Below are 10659 nucleotides of genomic sequence, written 5' to 3' on the forward strand. Positions count from 1 at the left end.
GGCCCCGCGGCCCATCCAGAGCCCGCCCCCACCTGCCCGGACTCAGGTTCCTCCAGACCCGGGGATCCGGCCATGGCGCCGGGGACCTTCCTCCTGCTGCTCTCGGGGACCCTGGCCCTGACCCAGACCCTGGCGAGTGAGTGCGGGGGCGGGGGGCGCTGCCCCGGAGGGGGCGAGGGGACCTGGGGGGGCAGGACCCTGGAAGCCGCGTCTCGGTGCACTCACCCTCCACGCTGACCCCGCCCCTTTCCGTCCCCCCAGGCTCCCACTCCCTCAGGTATTTCAGCACCATCGTGTCCCGGCCCGAGCGCGGGGACACCCACTACCTCGCCGTGGGCTACGTGGACGACTGGCAGGGCGTGCGGTTCGACAGCGACGCGGTTAATCCGACTTTGGAGCCGCGGGCGCCGTGGGTGAAGCAGGAGGGGCCCGAGTACTGGGGGGAGCAGACGCGGAGGGCCAAGGCAAACTGGAAGGATTTCCGGGAGTACCTGCGGACCCTGCGCGGCTACTACAACCACAGCGAGGCCGGTGAGCCACGGGGGCCCGGGGTCCACGCACGACCGGGATCCCCAGGACGGGCCGGGGTCATCCCGAGTCTCGAGTCCCCACTGCACCCCGAGGCCGCGACCCGGGACCCCCACACGGGATCGCGGGAGGGACTTCTCCACGGTTTCGTTTCCTGATTAGACCAGAGGGGCCCTGACCAGTAAGCGCCGGGGGCGGCCGTGGGCAAGGGGCGAGCAGGTGGGAGGGACTGATCGCGGGGGCGGGATCAGTGTCTCACATCTACCAGATGATGTATGGCTGCGAAGTGGGCCCCGACGGGCGCCTCCTCCGCGGGTATGATCAATATGCCTACGACGGCGCCGACTATATCGCCCTCAACGAGGACCTGCGCTCCTGGACGGCGGCGGACACGGCGGCGCAGATCACCCGGCGCAAGTGGGAGGAGAGGAGGGTTGCGCAGTATGAGAAAGCCTACCTGGAGGAGAACTGTGTGAAGTGGCTGCAGAGATTCCTGAAGAGGGGGAAGGAGACGCTGCTGCGCACAGGTACAGGGGCCCGGGGCCCTCCCCGATCTCCTCGGGCTGGGCTGCGCCCTCACCTGCGTCCACGGGGAGGGGGAAATCAGTAGATGCAGGAACACTCTCTTGCCTGGGGCCCAGGGGCGGGGTGGGCCCAGGTGTCCAGACCCTGAACCCTGAGTGACTCGCAGAGGCCCCGCCCTCTGTCAGGACAGTGGAGGGTCCAGCCTCCCCCGGGATGGAGACCATCCCTGAAGCACCTGGGCAGCAGGTCAGCCTTGGGGACCACCAGGACGTTCTCAGGCCTTGTTTCTGCAGCTTTTCTGAGCCCCTCAGCCTCCACTAGGTCGGGTCTAGAGGTCCCTGCTCACATCACACACCTGGGGCCTCCTTCACTGGACGGTCTCACCTGACCCCAGAACTTCCAAGAATAGGACTTATCCCAGAACCCCAAGTCCAGGCTGGTGTGTGGGGCTTCCACTGCCCCCCAAAACTGTCCTGTCCATTCCTGGGGGTCACATGAGCACTGTTAGAATAGCCAGGAGAGAAATGGAAAGTTCCTGAAGTTTCTGACCTTCACACAGACCCCCCAAAGACACACGTGACCCGCCACCCCATCTCTGACCGGGGGGTCACCCTGAGGTGCTGGGCCCTGGGCTTCTACCCCGCGGAGATCACGCTGACCTGGCAGCGGGACGGGGAGGACCAGACCCAGGACATGGAGTTTGTGGAGACCAGGCCTGCGGGGGACGGAACCTTCCAGAAGTGGGCGGCTGTGGTGGTGCCTTCTGGGGAGGAAGAGAGATACACATGCCAGGTGCAGCACAAGGGGCTGCCCAAGCCCCTCATCCTGAGATGGGGTAAGTGGGACGAGGTGGGGGCCTCTTCTAGGGAAGCAGGAGCCCTTCTCAGCTCCTCCAGTAGGATCAGGGCTGAGCCTGGGGTCAGGGCCCCTGACCTTCCCCTCTTCTCAGGGCCACCTTCCCAGCCCCCCATTCTCATCGTGGGAATCATGGCTGCCCTGGTCATCTTTGGAGTGCCCGTGGTGGCTGGAGTTCTGATCTGGAGGAGGAGGAGCTCAGGTAGGGGAGGGGCAGGTCTGAGTTTCTTGTCCAGGGGGGTTTCCAGCCTGAGTAGCAGTGTGCCCTGCCCCTTCCTGGTGCCGAGAAGCCCCTCCTCACACACGTGCCCATCCAGTCTGGGCCTGTTACTACACTTACTTTTAAAACCTGTAAGAGAATTAGGACAATGTCCCCAGTGATGACGTGGAGGCCCCTGTTCCCAGCAGTCAGAGGGAAGGGGCTGCTGAGGACAGATCTCCAGGAGGGCAGAAGGTCCAGCCCACACATCTCCTACCTTGTGTTTCCTGATCCTGCCCCAGGTCTGCAGTCATGGTTCTGGAATCTTCCCTGGATCCAGGACTAGTTCTCAGGACCTCATGTCCTGCTCTCACTCATTTTTCCACAGGTGGAACAGGAGGGAGCTACACTCAGGCTGCTTGTAAGTGGGGAACGGAGGAGGAGGTGGTGTGGAGGGTCAAGGCTGACCTGAGACTTTGGGGAGTGTAGACGGAGCCCACAGGGCAGCTCACCCCATCCTTCTTTGACTCACATCTCCCTGTGGCTCTGACTAGACCCTGTGTTTGTTCCTCTCCAGCCAGAAACAGTGCCCAGGGCTCTGATGTGTCTCTCGTGGCTTCTAGAATTGAGACCCTGGGGGACTGAAAGGGGAGAGGGGCTGGGCCGAGAGGACACACCTGCGTCCTGGGGATTCCTTGGACGTGGATATGAGGACTGTGGAGGGCTGGTCATGACGTCACCATTTACAGAGACGACCTGAACATGCTCTTGATTATTTTCTTCTGTAGTGTGACAAAGCTGCCTCATGGGGGATGGAGAGATTCCAGAGCTGTTCATGCCCCTCGTGTGACTTCAAGACCCCCTTCCTTGGGATGTGAAGACTTTCCTTCCTCAGCTGGCATCGGTGTATCTGCATTCCTGTTGTATACTGGAGGATGGGGAGGTAGCTCGCCCCTGTCCCCACGTCCCCCACACTGACTGTGTTCCCTGCCCCCACCGACCATCCTGCTCAGGAGAGCTGGATGTGGAGCGTCCACAGCCCTGTCTTACTTCATGGTACACTGAACTGCCCCTTCCTGCTTCCCCTGAAAATGTGAACATGCTATGATTTTGCTTTTACAAATCCTTGCTATTAGGTGGAATTGAGGAATCAATTGAAGGAGAAGATTCTGAAACTAAAGAGAGGAATTAAGTTGTCCTGAGAGCTTTCCAGAACTGTGTGTCTGCTATATTGAGTGTTGCTGAGAGGAGTAGAGGGTGGATAGACCAGTGCCCAGTCCGTGCTCTGTCCACGTGGGCTTTGACTTGTCCATTCCTTGACTGGGCCATGCTCACTGCTCCTGTGTCCTTGTCCCTGCAGTAGGATTCTGTCCCTTCAGGACCTGAAGTCACAGGGTCTCAGACGTCACCTAGCCTTGTCCCATCTGCAGAACTTGGGGCAGTGAGGGCTCGTGTGGCTGGTCATCCTGGCTCAGCCTGGTTGCCCTTCGCACCCCTCATTTCTTGTTCACTTTATGATGTTCTTTGATGATGGAGGAATTTGGCTTTTTTTGCTCTTCTCCACGATGTCTGCTCTCCTCCTGCTCTGTGTCCCTGTCTCTGACTCCAGCAGGTGTCATGTTGACCATCCCTGACCCACGAGGCCCAGGGCAGCTCCTGCCCATGAGCGTCTCTGGTACAAGAAACTGATTTCCAGACTGCTGAACTCCTGCCTCTTGCTGGGCTGTTACCTGGTTGGTCTTTCCTCACTTTCCCTCATCTTTTATAAGGAATCAGTTCAGGAATTAACACTGAGGAGAATCAACGTTTCAACTTTACTTAACTCCTGGTGGTTTGGTCCTTCTCTGCCACCTGCCCTCCCTCTCTGCCCTTACCCAGCTCCCCTGACCCCAATGCTGGCTGCAGCCCAAGCCCATGGATTTGTAGAGCAGACCCTAGTGTAGACCCGCAGGTGGGCAATGGGGTCTTAGCCTGGATTGCTCTTGTCTTGGAGGAAGTTGAAATTGGGCTGTAGTCACAGAGGATGGAGGGGAGGGGAGGGAGAGCAGCACTTCTGAGGACAGTCCTGGCGGCCTCAGTGTCAAGGTGAGTAGAGAGGTTGTGCTATTGCTGCCAGGAGACCACAGCTGTGTTAGCAAAGGCCCGGGGGCGGGGGAGAGGGTCGTCCCTGACCACCCCTGTACCTGGTATTTGTGGAGGACTGTGGAGGATGCCTGTTTTTAGCTTCTGGGAAACTTTTGAGAACTAAAAACAGTCAAAATCTCTGGCCTTCGTCAAATGGAAAGCTCTTTGTGAACACGGGTGGTCAGTGTGGGCCTCACTGGGGCTGTGACCTTGGAGGAAAGCTTGAAAATCATGAAGGGCATATCCCTGAGGATGTCTGGGAAGGTCTTCCCAAGCAGGGAACCAGGCAGCACGTCGCAGGAGGCAGAGTGGCTGCAGCAGCATCATGGAGATGAACAGAGGTCGGCCAGATCTTGGGGGCCTTGTCGATATGGGAAAGTTTAACTTTTTTGTGTGAGATGGACTTAAAAGATGTTTTGAAAAGGAGACCCATGTTGTGATTTCTCTTACACAATTACTTGGGCTTCTGTGTTGAGGACAGCAATGAGAGGAGAGGGGGAGTGAGGGAGTAGGGAAAAAAGGATGAAATTAGTGCAGTGTTCAAACAAGAGATGTGACTTGCTCTGCCTGGGATAGGAGCAGGCAAAAGAGTGGGAAGTAGAAGTGTATATTTATAAATATTATAGGGTTTCCTAATGGATCAGATTTGGGCTGTGAGAAAACAAGCAATTAGGAAAACATGAAAAAGTTCATCTATTGGAAGAAGAAGAGTTGCAAATAGAAAGGTAGAGTGGTCAGTGCAGGTGGGAAAGGCTCTGGAAGGAGGATAGTTGAAGGGTCATTACAGGCATTCTGTTTAGGAAAAGTTGAATCTGAGATGTCCATCAGAAATATAAGTGAGGTTGTCAGTTGCCACTGGATATATGAATCTGTAGATTAAGAGAAGTGTCTGGGCTGGAGACACAGATTTGGGGGCAATGCCATATAAGTGATATTTTGCACCAAAGGAGAAGATGCGGTTACCCAGAGTGTGATTAGCTATAAAAGGAGAGGAACAAGGACTAACCCCTGCACCTCCCAGAGCTCAACCATCCATGGACCACCCTGGAGTGACCATAAAGCTTTATCACTGTGTCTGGAAGACACATAGACCAGGGAGCCCCAAAATTCTCTGTGCACAGGAACCTCGTGGACATCCCACAAGGATCCAGAAGGTCTGGGTGGAGCACAAGGTTCTATGTTCATAACAAGGGGGTGCTGAGTTGCTATATTTCAGCTCTGTCTTTAGAGCAAGAACCCAGACCAGTGAGGCCATGTGTCTGTGTTCCAGCTCTGCTGGGGGTGGTGGAATGTGCCTTCTCGCCTCTCACCCCATGTCCTGAGATGGGGGTCTGGGGAGAAGCCTGAGTGTTTCATCACAAGCCCCTTAGGCTGTCCTGGCTCAGCTGGATGGTGAAGCTTCTTCTTCCAATGATGAGTGTTTTGGCCCATATGGTGCTTAAACCATATAAAAAAGTCCTTTCTGGAAAAGAAAAGGAAATCTGTCATTGGTTATGAGGGTGATAGTGGGAAATGCATGCACATTCTCTACAATGCAGTATAGCCAGGTGGGGATTTATAAAGTAGTTCAATGTTCGCCGTAAATTAAATCTCTGAATACTTGCTATGTTCCTGTATCTTAATGGATTTCATGCACACTTCTTGGTGCAAGCAATGGATTTTAGAGTTTTCTAATTTCAATGTAAGGAATTCATAAATGTGATCCGGGGACTCACTTAATTTTGGGGAAAGCCACAGAACAAGGAGCTTGAGGCTACATAGCCGGGGTCAGAATCCACAACCCGCCCTAGGACAGGTCCCTGTGGGAACCAAGGCCACTGCTGCTGTGCAAGGGGCTTGGCTACCCACTGGCCTGGTTCTGGACGTGGGACCTACAGGTAAAAGACCACGCACCCCTGCCCACTGGACTGTGCACTGTCCTGGCATCACTGGGTCAGCGCGTCCTGAGCCAGAGTCTGCTGTGGTCTGACGGGGAGGCCAAGGCTCCTCTGTGTCCAGCTCAAGCGTGTTGGGAAGGTGAGCTTCCCTCTTCATGGCGGGTGGTGGCTCTGCTTCCACCAAATCTCCTTAAGTGTGGAATTCCCTGATGTGGGAAGAGGCCCAGGTGCTGCAGGATGGACATGGAGGATGGAAAGTGAGGACAGATGTCAATTCCTGGAGCCGGGATCAGACTGGAACTTTATCTTGTACTTTGATGACACTTGGGTTTGATTGGCTAAATGAGTGACTAATAAATGACATCTTTCAGCGCATTCCCTTATATTCTTTCATGGGTTTCACTATTTGTTTTTGTCAGTTATCTTCACAAATAAGTAGAGGGCATTGCTGGATGGATACATTATTTCTGAAAACATCTCTCCCTGTCTTTTTCTCATAGTCAGATTAAAAAACCCCAGATCTCTAAGACTTCGGAGGAGTATGTGTGCACTGACATTTCAAATACCTTTTATATTTCCTTGTCCATGCGCATATTTCTGTGGAGAGAACCCATAACCTTCATAGTTTTTATGCAACCCCCATAAGTGTCTAATACACTCCTCAGGTTTAGACACAGTGCTCCTCCAAGTCTGGTCATGAGCAGCTGGTCAACACACTTTTTAGCAGACCCAAGGGCATGATGTAAACACTCCCCCTTTGTTTGCGTGTCTCCAGTCTGGGACACGATAAGGTAGGGGCTCCTTGTTGCTCTTAGTTTCATTTTCAGTCTGGGTCTCACTGTGGCTGGTAAATGGTCCACAGAGCAGCGCTGGCCCCTGACCACTCTGAGGAGCACTGGGGGAGATGGACCGTGTTCCAGCACCTACCCTGGTGTCCAGTACTAGGCAGGAAGGAGTTAATGGGTAGTTAAGGGAATTCCATTTTCAGTAATATGGTGGGTGGGCTTTTAAGGCTGTCTCTTTCACCAAGTAGAATTAAAATAAGAGGGAAAGCATAAGACCATTAATTAGTGTTAAAGAAAAAATAATTTAGGCCAAAGTCTATGTAGAAAGGCATCTAGAGAGGTTACTCGCAATCATCCTGTCAGCTATTTTCAAATCTCAAAATCCTATCTTTAATTTCTGTGGCTCACACCCTAAAGTAGACAGGAGCTAATACCAAACCTTTTTCTTGTGGGAGTGAAATAGGAGTCAGTCTACGACCCTGTAAATCTAGGAATCCAAAGGTTCATAGCCTCAGAGTAAGGGAGGAACAAAAGAAATCTGTCTCATCCCCCAAGGAAGAGATTTCTGAGAAAATGTGCCTTTTAGTCAAGGACAGGGGCTGAGTGGTGAGAAGGAGAAAGCAACTGATTCTGAGGAATTGTAACCACCAGCCAGCCCTCCTGTGGTTTGTTGTCCAAATGTCCCTCACCCGTGAACAAAATAACCTCAAGCCATGAATTTAGTGTGTAATGTCCTAGATTGGTGGTGATCTGAAAATTGGAAGAAGGAAACAAAAGCCTTTAGAGAATTCCATATTTAATCTCTGTGTCAAAGATTTTATTCACTTTCACAAGGCAGAAGTGCAGCTCATAGCAAGAAATATATAAATGAATTAGAAAAAAGTCAACACGATCAAGAATCAGGAAAATAGATGATAAAGATAAGCTCAGAAAACTTCAATATTGGAATTACGAGATATAGAAAATATTTTGTGTAAAGAATAAAATGATTAGCTTGAAATTTCCTGCAGAACATGGGAAACTTAAAATGACCTAGATATTTTGTGAAAGAACCAAATATACTTCTCTCAATTAAAACATGCAAGAAATTCAATTAGAAACTCAGTTTGGAATTTTGGTTTGGTTCATGATGTAGAAACAGCAACCAGATGAACTTTCTTGATCTAAACAACTTCAAAACCAAAAAAAAAAAAGTAAGAAAAAATATTTTTCAAACACTGGACAACATATGCAAGTATTTATGGTAGTTAAGATGAAGATAACAAAAGGCACAGGTTCTACAGTTGTCCAAAGCAAGTAGAAGGAAAGAAATAATTTTGATAAAACCAAATCAGTGCAATAGGAAATTGAGAAAAACAATGAGACTAAAACCTTGTTTGCTGGGGAAATGTCGGTATTCTTTATAAACCTCTGGCTAGACTGACCAAGATAAAAAGATAAAAATTACATATATTAAGAATGAGAGAACGGTTATCTGCACAGACTCTTTAGAAAGTTAGTAATTGAAAACCTTCCCATAATTTAAACTCAAGGCTGAGAAGCTCTCATTGCTGAATTGTATCAAACATAATAATAAATAATATCAATTGTATACAAAACCCTCTTACATATTAAAGGTGAGAACAATTTCCAATTCCTGTACAAGTCCAGCATTATCCTCATTCAAAAACCAGGCAAAGACATCACAAGGAAAGAGATGTATAGAACACTGCCTCTCATGATCCTGGGCTTAAATATCCACACAAAATGTGAGTAAACCAAATGCAAAATACATAAAAAGTATTATAGATCATGCCTAATTGGGCTAGCTGGGACTGCAAATGTGGGTTAATATCCGCTACTCATCTCAGGTCTCCAAATTAAGAGAATAAAGCACAAACATCGTGTCACCAAACTGCAGAAAAACCATTTGCAAAAATGCAACTCCTTTTCAAGACAAAATCTCTCAGCAAACTAGGAAGAGAAAGCAGATTCCTCTATGTGGATCCAGGCATCATGAAAGTCTATGCTAACATCATACTCAATGATGAAAGGCTAAATCCTAAGATCAAGTAGTTTGGTCCATTCTCACCATTTTTGTTTAACCTTATTCTGGATGTCTGAGCAGTTCAAGGAGGCACAAAATGAAATGCAAGCCCTATAGATAGTAAAGGAAGAAGTAAAACTGCTATTATTTGCAACCAGCATGATAATACATGTTAGAAAACCACACACAAAAATAAAAAACCCTACAAATTTACCAGAATTAAGAAATGAATTTAGCAAGGTCACAGGATGCAAGGTCAGCACATATGAATCAATTCTATTTCTACATACTAGTGATGGCAACCAGAAAATGAAAATTTAAAGACCCTCCCCTAAGCAGAGGGGCTGTGGTGAAGCCCCCACCCCTTGACCACTTTGCTGCTTCCCTGGAGCCAGGTCTGCCTGGCCCAGGGTCGCCCTGAGTGTCCCAGCAGGCAGCAGTGGCAGAGGTGGTGAGAGCAGGAGCTCTGCCAGGAGCGGGTGTGGATCTCCCCCATTTCTGCAGTCACCCAGTCCCAGTGACACCACAGTGGCTACACAGTGTGTCCGGTCACCTTAGGTTGTTTCAGGAAGGAATCCAGATGTCCAGAAAAGAAGAGTATGGAAGATACTGTGACTTTAAGAAATTGCACAGAGAACTTGGGCAAATTCACAAAAACTTATTCCACCATTCAGAATTGTTTCCTCCATTTGCTAAAGGAACAGTTTTTGGAAACTTGATGACACTTATTGAAGAGAGATTGGCCACAGTTCTCTGCAAATATTCCATCTCCTTCTAATAGTAACAGCCTGAAGATCCTTTCAAGGCTGGAGTAATTAAAGGCAGTTCTGAATGGATTGGTCCTGCTGAATCTTATTTGGATTGGCTCCTTGATAGCTTTCCCAAGTGTAGCAGGGAAGGCTTCTCCAGCCCCAGTGATCTGATGTTGCTCGCTGTGGATGTAGATTCTCTTGCTGAGCTAGGGAATGGAATGGCCTCCAATCAAAACTCCCTTTAGAACTCTTGGTCTCCGTCTTTACTCAGATACCATATAGGGACTGTTGCTTCTGACAGTGACCAGAATAAAACGGAAGAACAAGGAGAATGTCATATACTCTTTCATGGACATTTGGAACTGAAGTTTGGCAAGGAAGATTATTTGGAGAAAGCAGGAAAATTAATAAAGCTGGGTTTTAAAAAGGAAGAAGAAAATGGTGAAGCTGCTTCTGATTTTATAGGAAGGGAGTTGCTGTACTCTTAGGAGGTGTTCAAGGAGAGTCAAGCCCTACCCTTTGAGAAGCTGCAATGAGAAAGCAGAGGACCTTATGTGGGCAGAGAGTATCTCTAGCCTTTATGACAAACCCCACTTTGATGATGTATCACAGGTTTTTTAGCTGTCGTGGACACAAGGACAGAACAGACATTCATTTTAAAAGGTCTAGGAGAGGCATTGAATACAGCAGGAAGGTACACCAGTGCCCACCGTGGCAGGTCTGCACAAGGACCTCAGCTCTGAGGAGTTGGTTCTCCTTGGGCTGTAACAAGTGGGAGGAGGCAAACTGGTCACATGTCAGACACCTTCAGGTAATGTATTTTAGCTTGTGAAGTGAGGGTGAAGGTTCCTGTGACAATGACAGCACAGAGAGAATGGTCTGTGTCCCAGAGATTGAGCTATCAGGGAAGAAATAGAAACCTGTGATGGGTGGAGTTGGGTGCTGTCCTCTGAACTTTTCCCTGGAAGATTCTGGTTGGGTGTCCCCA

General features: G+C 49.9%; 1 protein-coding gene across 1 annotated transcript; it reads left to right on the forward strand.

The window, feature by feature from the left end:
* The first annotated feature begins 14 nt into the window (after nt 1-14).
* Nucleotides 15-6483, forward strand: LOC101413764 (saoe class I histocompatibility antigen, A alpha chain-like). The gene is made up of 7 exons (XM_004475327.5): nt 15-136; nt 262-531; nt 780-1055; nt 1613-1888; nt 2003-2110; nt 2496-2528; nt 2896-6483. The coding sequence occupies exons 1-7, from the start codon at nt 73-75 to the stop codon at nt 2898-2900; spliced, it is 1032 nt and encodes a 343-aa protein (XP_004475384.1). The 5' UTR covers nt 15-72; the 3' UTR covers nt 2901-6483.
* Nucleotides 6484-10659: the final 4176 nt, after the last annotated feature.

This window comes from Dasypus novemcinctus, chromosome 22, assembly GCF_030445035.2.
Source record: "Dasypus novemcinctus isolate mDasNov1 chromosome 22, mDasNov1.1.hap2, whole genome shotgun sequence".
Lineage (NCBI taxonomy): Eukaryota > Metazoa > Chordata > Mammalia > Cingulata > Dasypodidae > Dasypus > Dasypus novemcinctus.

What these genes read in the sequence shown, in the direction of transcription:
- LOC101413764 (XM_004475327.5), top strand. Translation starts at nt 73, where the DNA reads ATGGCGCCGGGGACCTTCCTCCTGCTGCTCTCGGGGACCCTGGCCCTG. An exon ending in CCTGACCCAGACCCTGGCGA is followed by an intron (nt 137 to 261) that starts GTGAGTGCGGGG and finishes CCGTCCCCCCAG; the next exon opens with GCTCCCACTCCCTCAGGTAT. An exon ending in CTGGAGGAGGAGGAGCTCAG is followed by an intron (nt 2,111 to 2,495) that starts GTAGGGGAGGGG and finishes ATTTTTCCACAG; the next exon opens with GTGGAACAGGAGGGAGCTAC.